Below are 15,453 nucleotides of genomic sequence, written 5' to 3' on the forward strand. Positions count from 1 at the left end.
TGACTGGCAGAAAACACACAAAATATTATCTTAGTAATTAAGCAATATTATGACAAATAGTACAACATTTAATACTGACAGTACAAATATTACATACTATATTGAACAGTACGACGAATAAACGGTACATTTAAGAAATAAGAAATACTGCAAATTTTAAGAATGACGATTAATGACCCATGCTATGAACAATAACATGTAGATGATTGGGAGCATAACCATTGCAGGTCCACACTCCTCAGGACTATGCAGGCAGAAGAAAGTCATGATCACCGTAGCAATGGTGATGACTGTAAGAAACAGTGTCTCTATCCACTTTGCCATTCTTGTCAGGGAAGAAGAGAAAGGATGGATTATGAAGATAGGAATTTGAAAGATGAATTGGAATTTGATGTGAGATTTTATGAAAGAAAATGAGAGGTATTTATAGAATGGAAAGAAGGAAAGAGACGTTGGGGAATGATGTGATTCCGTACAAAAGGAAAATTTGAGTGGAAGTAAGATTTGAAAGAAAGTGTATGATAGTGTTGGAAAAAGGAGAGATTTGATTTTTGAAAAAAGAGATTTGAAAAGATTTTTGCAAATAATGGAATATAATACAAAAATTAGTGGGAAACAAAAGATAATAATAATCTACTTGTTACCCAACAGTCTGAGTTTCCTGATTTTGCGCCTGCAAAAAAGATTTAACTCTGTACCAATTGTGTCAGTACTATTTATCTGTAAATAAATAAATAGCATGTGTGAAGTAATAAACAGTATTTGGCGTTTGCGTAAGAATAAATTCAACTGCAAGCCAAATTACTGTATAAGAAAGATTCTAAAAACTAAGTATTTCATATGTCAGGATATAAAAATCCATGATTATATGAGACCCTTAATTTTCAGATTGGAGTTTTCTTGAAAAATATGTGGGCAAATTTTGGGGTATAACAGCCGAGATATCCTGCGGGTTCAAATTCTGTCTGACCGTACATGGACTTCAACCAAAGAAGCAAGCTTCCTGTTCGACACTTCTTATGCACACGAAGTTCTTCGATGTCAAAATCCCATTTAGATACCTGCAGTACAACTTCCTCTATAAATGGTTTCATGTTTCCCTGGCGAACTGACTCCTCTAAATCCCTCTGCCAAAACTCTTGGAATGCAGGTTCGTCGACAAGAATTTCATCCTGAACAACATATATGAATTAGATTGTCAACAGATCATAACAGCCCTAAATGGCTATTGGCAATAAAGAAAACATTCGCACACGTTGTATCCCTTTCAACATTATTCAATTTCAAGGTTGTCGCAGCTCACCTTCTTTCCTAGTGAAAGTGAAAATTGCTTGTCAACGCGGTCATGCTTTTCCGGCAAGAAACTTTTCCGATAGAAAAAAGAGAGAAGCTTTGGAAATCTATAAGCCAAGGAATACATATATTTTCTCCTTGGAAGCCACTTCTCCCAAGTTCTTTTCATCTCATCTTTAGTCATGTGTGACTCATATGGATTAACCATAGGGGCTAACATTGCAGCACCTGTAATTTCATGTAATATACAAGTCATCAACAGCGGGTACACAAACAACTAGAAATTATTACATTGGTATAACCACAATTGACATTTTCTTCACATTAGCTTACATGAATCGAGATAGAGCCACATTAGCTGATGAATTGAAATTTCGGTTGGGATGCGGATCACTCTCCCCAAAACCAGGAAGATCATAAGTGACCAAGCGAACACCATACCCTTCAAGCAACAATGGTTTAACCCCAGGAATACCTACCATTAGCCAAATTATAAAAGGCAAAAGAAAAATTATTTGCAGGGGAAGATAAGTGGTAGACACTAAGTAACAGGCATCAAATGTTTTGTGCAGTCAGCAAGGCCCGCAAAGAAAGCTCAATAACAAGCGCCGAAAGGGAAGTCACACCGAACAGGTGAACCCTCACTTCCCCCAAGAACAAGTGATCACACCCTCCATCATATCTCTCACCGTTGATATCTAATCGAACGGTCATCCGCAAAACTCAAAAGGCGTCGGATTACACGAGGACGGTTCTAATGCCCATACTATATAAAGATCGTAGCACGCCGTTTCAGGTATTCAATTCATTCCTAATTGCATATTACCTCTCGCTCAATAACTAACTTGAGGGTTGGAGTGTTAACCTAGCAGGTCTACCCCTCGCCGCCGTACCGAAAGTTTGACCCACCGTACCAAGACCTCATTTCAATACTTCATCACACACTTCTTCCAAACAGAATAATTTCAATGAAAGTAAGTGTACAATTGGTTTAGATTGAAGTGACAGTGCAGATGGTTTAAATCCAATCTGTAACCCAAACAAAATATGCTTAAAGAAGTGAATGAACATGAATGAAGTTGTTGAAATGTTCTTGATGCAGTGGCATATGTGAATTTAATTCATTATTTACATTACAATCAAACAATGCATATGGTTTAAATCCAATCTGTAACCCAAACACAAGATAACATTCACATACCATGGCTTCGAGATATCGAAGTCGTTCCCTGCACATTTCCTCTCTAGCCTGCAAATCAAACAGCACATTTCAGTACCCACCAAACTTTTATTCAATTTATTGGACATTTAACAAAATGGGTCGAGTTTTTAATGATAAAATGAAGCACCCATTTTCCAATTATGTGAGGAAATTCAACAAACACATAGAGAGCATTGAGAGAGTATTACGAGTTGTAGATCGTTGTAGAGAGGCTTGGAGATGAGAGATCCATCGGGAGCCAAGCAGTGGCGCTCTAGCTGATCGACGACATGTGCTACATCGGCGGGGAGGTCTTGGCTGTGCAAACCCTTAACCATTGATCGAAACGGTGTCGTTTTTTGTTACACGATGGTGGTTGGTGGCTCCGAGTCGAAGATGAAGAGAATCAGACGGTGGTGGCGGTTCGGGTTGTGACGAGGTGATGGAATCAGAGGGTGGTGGTGTTTCGGGTTGGGAAGAATGATTCATGGTGGATGTGGAATTGAGGTTTGAAACATATGGAGTTGACACGGTGAAAATTAAGAGCATAAAAATGGTGATTAGGGTTCAATGAAACGAGGAAGAGAAATATAAATATTAACTTTTACTATTTTACAGAAATTAAATTTATTTTACTTTTCCTATTTACGCCCATTATTGAAAAAAAATAGGAGTAATAAACACTTGATTATAAATTTTTTTTTTAATTTACACCCATTTTTTAAAAATAGGGTGTCCATGATTACTTGTTAATACTAAAAATGAGACTTTATTTACAAATTTGCCATCTTATGTCTTATTTACACCCGTTTTTAGTATAATGGGTGTAAATTTATAAATTGTATTGTCATTTTTGCACTAGTGGTAAGTGCTCAAGTGCCGCCTACAAACCTCCACGCCCTCGGACCCGGTCCCAGAGCCGATGTTTGGATGAGACAAGTGACATAATGCTTGAGACCATCGTATTTGTCTATGTGGGACTTCATCTTCTTTGACTCCTCTGTTGAGTTTAATGTTTCAAAGTCTTTATAAATGCTTTTAAAGTAAGCACCACTTTTTATGTGGAACTATTTGCAATGCATTTATTGTCATTAATTTAATTGTCCATTTTTGTCATATTAGAACACACCATGAACATTGATTGTTTATAATTTCAAACATGGTAAGGAACATCTCCATCATGGATAAACTATTTTTTTAGGATCATAGTTGATTATATTTGAGTAAATTGTATTTTTCAATTTTAAGATATTATTAAAGAGAAAAGAGATGATGTCCTGACAATATAAATTAATTTTACACTGTCAACGAATAACGATCATGTATTTCATCAAATTAGATTGAAAATTTTAAAATAGTTAATGACATAACAAGATAATATATTCTCATAGTATAAATTTTTTTTTATATTATTAGTGCATCTCTTCTTAATAAACTCATTAAACTACATTATGTTTTTATGAAATATATATTAGAGAATATTACATTTTATTTAATAAACTAATAAATTTCTATTTTTTGTACTAACAATTAAAAATATTAGTTACTAGTTAAAATATAAAATTATTTAAAATAAAAGAGCTACATATTAAAATAGTAAGAAAAATATTACAGATTTAAAAAATATAATATATATTTAGTAACTCCTCATTGTTTATGAGAGAAATGAACATCAAATGCTAGCTAGTACTTAAGATAAGTTTGAATTAACCTATTTATGCTTTGATATGATTTTTGTGACATTGTATCGTATGAAACAGTTTATCAAAATAACTTTAGATAATTTTATAAATATTTTTAAATTCATTTTAATAAATTCTCAAAAATAATTTATAAAAATAATTTATAACATATAAAATAATAATTTCAATTTATTTTATCTTTTATATAACTTATGCAAGTTTATTTATAAGCGTTTAATAATCACTTGTACTATAACTTATGCAAGTTTATTTATAAGCGTTTAATAATCACTTGTACTATTACTATATATAAGCTGAAAATATGTTGATCCAAAAATACCCTAATACTAGTGTATACACGCCACCGAGCTTGCTCTTGCTTCCAATTAAAAATCAAAATTGATTGGTTTAAAATTAAACTTCAACGTAAATAAACACTAACTCAAAATTCAAATACAGGGATATAATGGTCCACGCGCACAAAAATCAGGCGCAATACGCATCACGCTAACAATAAATCTCGAAGGACGTTAGCCTCTATTCCCGCCTTTTTGTTTTCACAGTTTCGAATTGCATCTAACGAAACACACGCTTTTCATCCACAAAACCATTTTCATCACTCCATTCAGTTTCTCTATCCACCGAGAGCTCCAACACTTCTCTCTCACACATCGCATTTCTCTAAACGGAGCTTCACGAAGATCAGAGTAGGTTAACATCGATCGCAAGTTTTCTCTCAACACGTTTTTGATTTTCATCATCTTCAAGTTCAGATCAAGACTTAGATCGTTATTCTGAAATCTTCATTTCCTCTTTCTCTAGGTTTTATTATCAAGCGATCAATTATTAAGTTCTAGTTCTTAATTTGTTGTTTAAAGTGCGCTTCTATATTAATTTTGTTTTCAATTTCCGTGTTCATGATGTTAGTTCCTTCGAATGGTTTTTTCTTTCTTAAGTTGTGAAGTTTAGGTTTCGATTTGCATCTTGCATAGATTTTGTTTTTACTGTTGATTTGTTTCTTTGATTCACGAGCGATGAGTTTCTCACTTGATCTGATAAGCTTGATCTATGGGTTTGTTAGTTTAACTTAATTATTATTATTTACTGAAAGTTGATTGTTACATTTTTCAGATCAGTTAATGGTGCTCTTGCTTTACTGATATTACCAGTTTGCAACTAACAATGGATACTGCAGCGAGGAAGATTCTGCATGATGTAAGTAGTAGAAACTTTGATTTGGTGAATTTTATGAACTGTTTTAGTTTTATAGATGTGGATATTTTGCTTGTGATGACAGTATGGTAATTGGTAGTTTGTTTGATTAGGTTTGTTTATTGCTGTGAATTTCTCTTGTAAATATTGTTTTGATGATGTTTGGTTTGTTCTGTTTCAAATGCATTCTGAGCAGTTGTAGTAATTGTAGGCAAGTGTTTATCTATTATTTTCAAGTGCCCTTGGCTTAGCATTTAAGGATATGATCAATTTTGGTTTTAGCTGCAGTGTTTATATTCTGGAGTGAAAAAAAAAGTTAGATATTCATGGATTGAAACATTATGTTCAGGAGCATGCGAATGATTGTCGGAGTATGGGAAGCAATATTCATCAGTCTAGCCAGTCAAGGAAAATTTCCATAGGAGTTATGGCTGATTCAAAAGCTAGCTTAAGACGTGGAGCCGTGAAAATGGACGGAGCTGTTGCGCCAAATACTGATAGGGTAACATCTAAGGTTGGAAATATCACTGGAGGAGAAGGCAAGGCTGAAGGAGTGACAACTTCCTCTAAATTAAAGAAAACTGGAGGTTCAAAAGCAGTGGAGGGTTCTTGGATGTCCAAATCCCCTTACCAAAAATCACCTACTTCTGAGGCAAATCTTCAAGCCAACAAAACCTCTAGTTTACTGGTCTCTCCTGCGGGGAAGAATGAGCCCGATGGTGTAGGGTGTGAAGCTAGGGTTCAGTTTTTTTCTGTTCAAACTCCACATATTCCTTCTAATAATTACAAGAAGTTTGATGGAGATACTGACAGAAGCTCTAGAAGTAAGGGAAGGAAGGATGGGAGTGCTGAAGAAAGAGCGGAAGAATTTACATTTACTACTACGCCAAAAGTCTTTGAGTCTGATAAAACCAATGCAGAGGACAAGATAAGTAGAACAGAAAACAAAACCGAAAACTTGAGAATGAAGCTTTGCCAAATATTGGGGGCCAATTCTTCCCCTAAGATTCAGGATTCAGGCTCTCACACTTGTAAAAAGGACAAGGAAAGTTTATCGCTCAAGCCACGTTTGAACCGAAAGGAAAATGAATTTGTTAAGAGAAAACAAAATTCAGATACTATAGAAACTGATTCAGAAAGTTCTGACCATACTCGTAAAAGGCCAGTCACTCGTTCGAGGACCAGAAAGAAAGTGTCTTCCCAAAAGCAACAGGGAAAGGGTAAAAGTGGCCTAGTTTTCAAAGATGAAGAGAAGCATCAAGAAAAAAGTATATTGTCTTTTGAAGAAAAAGGGATTGGTGGCCGAGATGCTTTTCCAAATGATGGTTCCTCAGTGGCTTTAAAGAAAAAGAGTCAGGGAAAGAATTCCAAAATAGGGCCACATAAGATCTGCTTCAACGAAAATCATAGTGCAGATAAACTTCACCAAGACACTTCAAAGACTGACCCACCACCGCATGCAGAGGCTCCGTTTTCATTTGGGAATAAAATAGGAGGATTTAAGGGTTTCTTATCTGATTATCATACAAAAAACCCTCAGACAAAGAAAAAAGACCAAGAAAAAGATATATATCAGCCACAAAAAGTAAACAATAATGATCAGCATGTAGAACTTGAGGTATCAGAAAATAGAAACCATCAGGAGTGTAGAAGTATTCCAGTAGCCCAAAGTGTTTCCAAGTCACAGGATGATTTTCAGAGTCCTACATTTCAATTTAAAACACCTACTTTAAGCTCTCTTAGCCCAACGCCAAAGATGGACCAAGAGGCAAATGATGTTAATAGTCCGGCATCAACAGAAAGACCAAAATTTTCTATGAGGACCATACCTAATTTAAGGACTTTTCTGTCTTCGGAGGCAGACTTCACAACAAGGGAACAAGACAAGTCTCATGTATCCTTATTACTCCAGTGTTTCAAGTTGATACTTATGTATTTTCTCCTCGAACTAAAAATATTATGTTTCTGTATTTTGCTTTACTTAATTAATATACTTCAGCAAACGAAGGATAGCAAGTATTCTATTCCTAGAAAAGAAGAATCTTTTGAGAAAGAGACAAAAGAGCAGGATGGATCATCAGATTCATCATCTGAAGAGAGGAACATCCAACGACGTAATCAAGGTATGGCTTTCATCAAACAGTATGCGGTATCTTATAAACTCTTAATGAAATTTGAAGCCGATGCATCTCACAGAACTTTTTGTACTTCTTTTTTTCCATGCAGTTTTAGTTTAATGTATTTCTTCTTAAAACTAAACTAAATTGGTTTAAGCACACATGCTTTGTCTCCCGTTTTAATCTGTTTCTATGCCATGCTAATCTTGTATGTTCTCCAAAATTCTGAATTATTCATTTCCCAGGAAATAGGTTTTCATTGGAAAAGTTCCATAAAATAGACTTCCTAATATGTCTCTTTCTCGAATTATTCTGATGATGCAAATAGGGATGGTTGGTTCTTTATGCAATGCATGACTGGAAATAGTTACCTGGTTGATTATATTACTGTTACATGTCACAGAGGTCTTTGTCAGATTTAGTATGTATCTTGTTCTTCATAACCTCTGATGTGAGATTAAGTTCTGCTCTGTCATGACTAGTAACCGAGTCCTTACAGTGTTAAAGTAACCTTCCATGTCCAATATCTGTCATCTGAGACTAAGGTGTGCTCAGTCATCAAGATTTGCTGGTGCTTATAAGGTGTTAAGGTTACCTGCCAGATTCACTGTTTCTAGGTTCTTGCACCTGTTCAGTTATTATTTTCAAAGGACCGTCTTGCAAACTGAAACCCATATAGAGTATTTTCTGTGCAGCTCCCTCCAGTAGACTGCTGTTGGTTGTAATTCGTGATGAATGAAAAGACACTGATAACTGTTAACAGAAAATTAAATGTCATCATATAAAATTGATAACTGTTAACAGAAAATTAAATGTCATTATATAATTCCTCTGTTAGTCGCACTATCTGAGCTATCAGATATTTTGTCTTTCTTCCTCCTTTATATATACTACTATTTGTCTTTTCATGACTCAACCATCTTCTGTTTCATATGTAGGTTCAAGAGCAAAGCACACTGCTGAGAGGAAAGGTTTTACGCTTCATCCTATCAAAAGGCTGCGTAAACATAAAGGCATAAAATTTAATGATACAAGCCCAGCTTCAGTGTCATCAAAAGGTAAAACTTACACTTTGTACATGGTATTTAATATCTAAATATGCTATCCTGATCTATTTAATCTTCAATTTTTAATTCAAATTACACAAATGATTAGATATAGAAGAAAGTTATTCGATCGACGAAGCTACTGAACAGACTCAAGATGGATTTGTAAGGTGTTTTCTCTTTTTCTCTGATGAACTTAATGATGAGTAAGAAAAAGTACAAAATACTACTCATATTTAAACAATCTTTTAACTGGATGATTCTCGTCGACTGTTAGGGTTGTTGAACTGATCGCCTTGGAACTGGCCAAACTTAAGAACAAACTGAAGTTGGCAACTAGTCAGAAATCCTCAGAAATTTTGAAGTCTGTTGCTGAAGACATACATTTACAGCTGCAGGATGTTCATTCCCAGATTCAGACAGACTTGTACGTATAATAGATTAATGAATTCTTAAACTTCCCATATCTCGAATTCTTACGCATTTCTGAATAAAATGTTTCAGAGGAAAGCTGACAAATCTCAATAAATCAAAGAGAAAACGGATAGAAACAAAATTTGAAGGTAGCCAATTTTCTACTTCAATCTTTTGCTTAAATATATTTGTGTTTTCATTTAACTAATATAGTATTTCTGTAGAACTTCCTCCTTTTAATATTTCCCTTTTAGATTCAACTTCCAAAACCTTCTGTCTTAGAAAAAATAACAACCTAAACACCGTCCAGCTTCAGCTTTTATATTTGTGCCTTCATGAATGATTGTACACTTAATAATCTTGGAAACTATGAATAGTCCTCCTTATAAATAAAAAGTTAACACTTTTCAAGCTCTCAAGATATTATATGTTCATACAATTTCATTTAATACTTCTAATTCAAACTGTATGGTTCCTACTAATTTTCTGATCATAAAAGAGAATTTAATGAAAATACAGGTATTTGTAAGTCCTAGACATTCAAATAATTCACATTTGTATTGGCAGAAATATCAAGTTTCAACATGATATGATATTTTACCATAATGGTATAACAATCACCGGTTCAAAAGCATAAGGAAGAATCTCTCACATCTAAGAAAACATGATGGTATTATTAAAAATGTCTCCGCATTTGATGTCTCACTTTGTATTAACTTACTATTGTCTAACTATTGTCTATGTATCTAATATATATTTATACTGCCTCTGAATTCCATTTGCAATACTTTCCTAATGTTTTCCATTCATAAAATTACTCTCTTGTCATATGATTATGTTTGTGCATGAATTTCACAGGATATGTGTTTTCCATCTTCTTTTCATACCTTCTCTCATTTTCTATTCCTCTAACAAAAATGTAGATCAGCAGAAACAATTGAGATTAATCTACGATAAATTCAAGGAGGAGGTTAATCTACACATGCAGGGCTGCAGAAGCACTGTAGAAGATCTTGAGGCAGATCAGATAGAGATAAAAGGAGTCCTGGAAAAGCAAAGTATGTAAACTTAGTATATTTTTTTCTAGTCTATTTTGTATTTAAAATCTTACCAAAGCAAGTTTTATTTAAAAGAAAAATTTCCCAACAAATAAATCTAATCCAGACATGCAAAATATGTCTTTTGGATATGGTAACCTCTTTTTTTAGGTACATATATCTTCAAAATATCAACTCAGATGTTTGAGATAAAGCTTATACCATTTTCATTATTGGTAAGTATTATCTAGGCTTTGACCAAGTTTTGAATATATCGCTTGTATTATAGGAGTAGCACATAAGAAGCTGATATCGCAAGTTGAAGAAGCAGTGGAGGTCCAACTCAATGATGCTCAAAAGAAAATCACATCCACACAGGAGGCAAGTTATATGTAGTAGCTATATACATCAACACTGGATTTTCAATGCCTTTTTTTTAATGATTTTATCTGAATGAGTTAGTGTTTAGTCATCAACCAATATTGGCTTGATTATAGGATTACTAGTGCTCTGATACATTTTAGTACTATAGACTATTAAATTATAATTGAATCATCGACTGCAAGACTAAAGTCATTGAAGGACAACTTCAGTGACTTGAGTCACAGAAGTCTGAGAAAATTTATTATGCCCTGAATGATGACATCATAAAATTTGTGTTATGTTTTCTACATATGACATTTATAAAGTAAATAACTCATTTTAAGAAAAAAAGCGAGGGCATATTTATATATGTACTTTTTTCCGACACTCTTGACTATCTTTGTAAATGGAAACACCTAGCATTGTGTATGTAGGACTGATTTTATCCTCATTGACTGCAGATTGCAAGGAAAAAACTACTACAACTGAAGCAAGTTATAACAATGTGCTTGAAAGAGGCTCTCTAAATTGATGTGATTTCTGCTGATTCCTTACAAGTTACATACTTATAAGCGCCCCTTAAATTCACGATATCCTTGGCACTGGCACACTAGAGATTTCTAGAAAGTACCTGTTTTAAGTGATGCTACTAAAAAGCACCTTTATGTTCATTTGGCTGAGTTCCAGTCATATGATTGTTTTTATTTTTATTTTTACTTTTACTTTTATCAAACTCCAGTTCTGGACTTATTCGTTATTTACCGGGGAAAGATAGGACACATCTAATTTGTTAGAGTGGGAAGTTGCTAAATTTTTTACAACTGATATTTCATATTAAGAACATACAATTACAATGGTATTGATTACTGTTATGTTAGAGATGCACAGACCCATTGTTAGTATGGTTTCTTTGGCCATTGTTAAACTCTGACACACGTTCAATGTTTTTTCAAGGTAATGTGCTTGCGTTTTATCATTTGAACTGCACTTATGGAAATAAACGTGAATAATTTATTTTGGAAATAAACGTGAAAAAAAGAATCTAAAGGATTATTACCTACCTTAAATTAAGTTTTAGAGTTTAAAATAGGACTTTTGAGAAAAACTAAATTCATGTTTCGAATTACAAATCCTCTTTTGTATATTTTGCTTAATTGAAGTTTCATCAACCTAACTTCATATCACCTCTCTCCTTTTAAAAAGTTTCATTACATAACTTCGATAATGGAAATTCTCTCCATTTAACTTTGTTACTAAGAGATTGCAATGAATCATCTCTATAATTAACCATTGCAATAAATTATGAAAAATCAAATTATTACAGCCGAAGCAACACAGAAAATAGAAGTCAATACTAGCAAAGCAACTCAAACAAACTATCACCTGAAAAGAAAAGAAAAAAAAATCATTTGGCCACACTTTCTCACACTTGTCCAGACACTCCAAATGTTGACCGACTAATAAATTTCTCAAATGAGAAAATTCTAAATGTTGACAACCTTTAGAAAAGAAATGAGATAACTCTAAATGACATAGTGTGATATGCTCGAAGTTCTGATTGTTCAATGTTGCGTGTTTTACTGAATTGAAGCACAGGTGAAGTTGACCACTGGAAGCATAAAAGTACTGTTAGGAATTATCATCCAACATCATTATATCATGCAAGAATTAATCAAGTTAAACTAAGGTGTATAGTTAGGACTTCGGATACGAAAGCTTTAACACTAGCACAACATCTTAAACCTCTGCCAAGTGCTTCATTCACTAGCATATTGAATGATAAAAAAGACAAAACATCCAACATTTTTTGTAATATGAAAGTTGTGCATTTATATTTCAATTATTGTCCAATTAAGAGGGAAAAACTGTCTTATTTTATAATCGTGTCGTAGTGATGATTAAAAAAGAACAAAAATTAGGTGTAGTTTCTTATGTACTACTTTTTGACGAATCAACGAAGTCCGAAGAGAGCATAAGTATAAAATGGTAATATTAGATATTTCATTTTAAGTTAAATTTTGGTCATTAACATGGGAACAAAATCCCAGATTATCCAGCATATAATCTTCACTTTTCATCACCAAAAATAAGCTTTCTAGAGTTTCTTCAATCTTGGAAAGTTCTGGATGAAAGATACTCGTAGCATGGAAGACGAAAATGCGATGCCCCACCTGAATCCAACTACTTCCTGGTTTTTTCTCCAACCCTTTATCCTTTATCAAGCTTCTCACTTTTGACATGTCTTCCCATCGTTTCCCAGAGGCATATAAATTTGATAGAAGAACATAGTGGCCTGAATCTTTAGTATCTAATTGGAAAATATGCTTTGCAAGGAGCTCAGCCAGCTCCACTTTGTTGTGAAGTCGACACGCACCAAGTAAGCTTCCCAAAACATTGGCATCTGGGGTCACAGGCATGCTTGTGATGAACTTGTACGCACCATTGAGATCTCCTGTTCTTCCAATTAGATCCACCATACACGAGTAGTGTTCCATATCTGGTTTAATACCATATTCATTAATCATTGAACTATATAACATCCAACCTCTTTCGACAAGACCAGCATGACTACACGCAGATAGCAGTGAAATAAAAGTGACTTTATTTGGTTTAATTCCTGCTTCCTTCATTTGCTCATAGAATGTCAAACCCTTTTCTCCTAGGCCATGAGCTCCACAAGCAGATATCATAGTGTTATATGTTATTACATTCTTTACCATCATTTGGTCGAAGACCTTCACTCCGAGTTCTAAAAATCCGCATTTGCTGTACATATCTATTAGCGAATTTCCAACAGAAACATTTAAGCCCAGACAACTTTTGGTTGCATAACCATGGATTTCCTTTCCCTGTCTAAGAGCTCCTAATTGAGTGCATATAGGAAGAACACTCACTAAAGTTATATAATTTGGCCTATGTTCATCTACCCAAATTTCTCTCAAGGTAGAAAATGCTGACTGAAAATCACCAACTAGATTATACCCAACAATTAGTGAATTCCATACCATGATATCTCTATCTGACATGTATTCAAATATTGACTCCGCTTCCTTGATTGACCCAAAGTTAGCATACATATCAATCAATGCGCTTCCTACAACTACATCCGTTAAAAGTCCTTCTTTAAGAACAAAGTTATGCATCTCTTTCCCCTGTTTCAACATCTTGAGTTTTCCCAAAGCAGGAAGAACATTAGTAACAACAATCTCATTAGTTCTTAAACCCATATTCACCATTCTAACATACAGTTCAAAGCTCTCTCGGTACATGCCATTTTGGGCGTAACCAGCAATCAGAGTACTCCAAGAAACAATATCCCTACAAACCATATAACTAAATACACGGTACGCCTCAAGTGGATAACCACATTTACAATACATGTCAACGATAGCATTGGACACATACAAATCACCATCAAAGCCACTTCTCAATGCACAACCTTGCAGTACCATCCCCAATTTCAAACCCTCCATTAACCTACCACAAACAGGTAACACAGACGCAACAATAACCGAATCAGTCTTCAGACCTTCCAATCTCATCTTTCTAAACAACGAAAGCCCTTCAAGCCAGTCACCATTCCTTACAGTCCCACAAATCAACGCAGTCCAAGAAGCCAAGTCTCTCACCGGCATTTCATCAAACACCTTACGCGCATCTTCCAAGCTTCCACATTTCACAAACATATCAATCAAAGCACACTGAACAAAAAGATTAGTCTTTTCTACATTGGAGAGGATGCTACGATGAACCCATCTCCCAATTTGAAGAGAATATAAAGAAGAACAGGCGTTGAGAACAAGTGGGTACGTGTAATTATCAGGGGTGAAACCATGTCTGATCATGGAGTGATAGAACTGAATGGCTATAGTAAAGTGGCTAGAACCAATAAGAGCTCGGAGAATGGCATTCCAAGCAAGGTTGGACTTGCGAGGGAGTTGAGTGAATGAGAGAAAAGCGTAATGGAAGGAACCGAAGTTGACATAGAGATTGGTGATGTGTGAAGGAAGGGAGTTATGAGGAGAAGTTGGGTGAAAGAAACCGAGGACCAGAAGATGAGCGTGTAAGGTTTTGGTTTGGAGAAGATTGGGTGGAGATTTGAGGTGATGAAACAAGGAGTGTTTTTGACGTATGAATGTGATAAGGTGAGAATTGACATTGGTGTTGCGAAACAAAGATATCATCGGCATTGGCATTGTCCATTCCTCTTACACTATTTCTCATCTGCACGTCCCGCATGAACCACAAGCTATTATTAGAACACCGAGATTTATTTAACTTTGAGCTTATTATTTTTATTTTTATACTTTAATCGGGTCATTTTAACTCGATTTCAGAGCCGCAATCATTTTCTTGATCCTGGCTTAAATCTTGTCAAGATGAGTGTGTTCTTCATCTTCAATTACATGTCATGAACAAAAATCCGAAAACTCATCAAATCAACGAATTAATTCGCAAATTATATACGGTTGGAACTAAAATTTCACCACGATTTCAAATATGTATTCAAAATTACAAAACAAGATGTGAATTTGACAAATGAAGCAAACAAGTTGTGTGAAACTCGAACACAAACACGTTCGATTCGGTTTGGTTATGAGGTTTTATGAAAAACTAATTATAGAATTGTGCTTGTGATGAAATTCCGCTTCTAATGGTGTATTCATTTGCTTGAAACATTTAAGAATCATGATTTTGTCATTTTTGTGTTCTTGAGTTCATGAAAGTTCTTGAACAAGATTTTTCAAAATCTTAATTAAACATGTTTTATGCGGTTAATGACTGAACTAGAGATTTATGGATGTACAAGATGAACATGAAAATCTGTATTTAGATGTAGAAGACGAAGAATAAAGATTTTTATCTGAGATACACGGGGGGTACAAAGTAATGGTGTGTACCATATAATCTTACGAGGCATTGACTAAGCCAATATTAAAAAATTTTAAGTCAACCTTGCTTTCTGAGTGACCAAATTTATGACTTCACCAAAAAAGTTAATTTGATGACTTCACATTAGAATTTTCCTTTAGATATTCATAAGAATAATGAAATTGTCACTATATGTAAAACGTTCATCTTCAAAAA

At 34.4% G+C, this 15,453-nt stretch overlaps 3 protein-coding genes across 4 annotated transcripts; 1 reads left to right on the forward strand and 2 right to left on the reverse strand.

Moving 5' to 3' along the window:
* Window positions 1-960: 960 nt before the first annotated feature.
* On the reverse strand, window positions 961-3,058 carry LOC131615476 (AUGMIN subunit 4-like). Of its 2 annotated transcripts, XR_009287866.1 has the most exons (4): window positions 2,704-3,058; window positions 2,495-2,542; window positions 1,304-1,521; window positions 961-1,172 (listed from the first exon to the last, which is right to left on the reverse strand). XR_009287866.1 is itself a non-coding variant. In XM_058886741.1 (3 exons), the coding sequence occupies exons 1-3, from the start codon at window positions 2,830-2,832 to the stop codon at window positions 2,215-2,217; spliced, it is 285 nt and encodes a 94-aa protein (XP_058742724.1). In that variant the 5' UTR covers window positions 2,833-3,058; the 3' UTR covers window positions 2,200-2,214. The 2 variants fall into 2 exon arrangements, 1 of the variants encoding a protein (XP_058742724.1); XM_058886741.1 differs by lacking the exons at window positions 961-1,172; window positions 1,304-1,521 and adding an exon at window positions 2,200-2,322.
* Window positions 3,059-4,754: 1,696 nt separating this feature from the next.
* On the forward strand, window positions 4,755-11,262 carry LOC131615497 (meiosis-specific protein ASY3). Its single transcript, XM_058886742.1, has 11 exons — window positions 4,755-4,883; window positions 5,308-5,391; window positions 5,738-7,282; window positions 7,388-7,511; window positions 8,444-8,563; window positions 8,661-8,721; window positions 8,829-8,978; window positions 9,056-9,114; window positions 9,889-10,023; window positions 10,292-10,383; window positions 10,827-11,262. Exons 2-11 carry the CDS (start codon window positions 5,359-5,361, stop codon window positions 10,890-10,892), a joined length of 2,385 nt encoding a protein of 794 aa, XP_058742725.1. The 5' UTR covers window positions 4,755-4,883; window positions 5,308-5,358; the 3' UTR covers window positions 10,893-11,262.
* A 1,082-nt stretch (window positions 11,263-12,344) lies between these two features.
* Window positions 12,345-15,165, reverse strand: LOC131615513 (putative pentatricopeptide repeat-containing protein At3g01580). Its single transcript, XM_058886743.1, has one exon. The coding sequence runs from the start codon at window positions 14,559-14,561 to the stop codon at window positions 12,372-12,374; it is 2,190 nt and encodes a 729-aa protein (XP_058742726.1). The 5' UTR covers window positions 14,562-15,165; the 3' UTR covers window positions 12,345-12,371.
* Window positions 15,166-15,453: the final 288 nt, after the last annotated feature.

The sequence above is a fragment of the Vicia villosa genome, linkage group LG1 (genome assembly GCF_029867415.1).
Source record: "Vicia villosa cultivar HV-30 ecotype Madison, WI linkage group LG1, Vvil1.0, whole genome shotgun sequence".
Classification (NCBI taxonomy): Eukaryota; Viridiplantae; Streptophyta; class Magnoliopsida; order Fabales; family Fabaceae; genus Vicia; species Vicia villosa.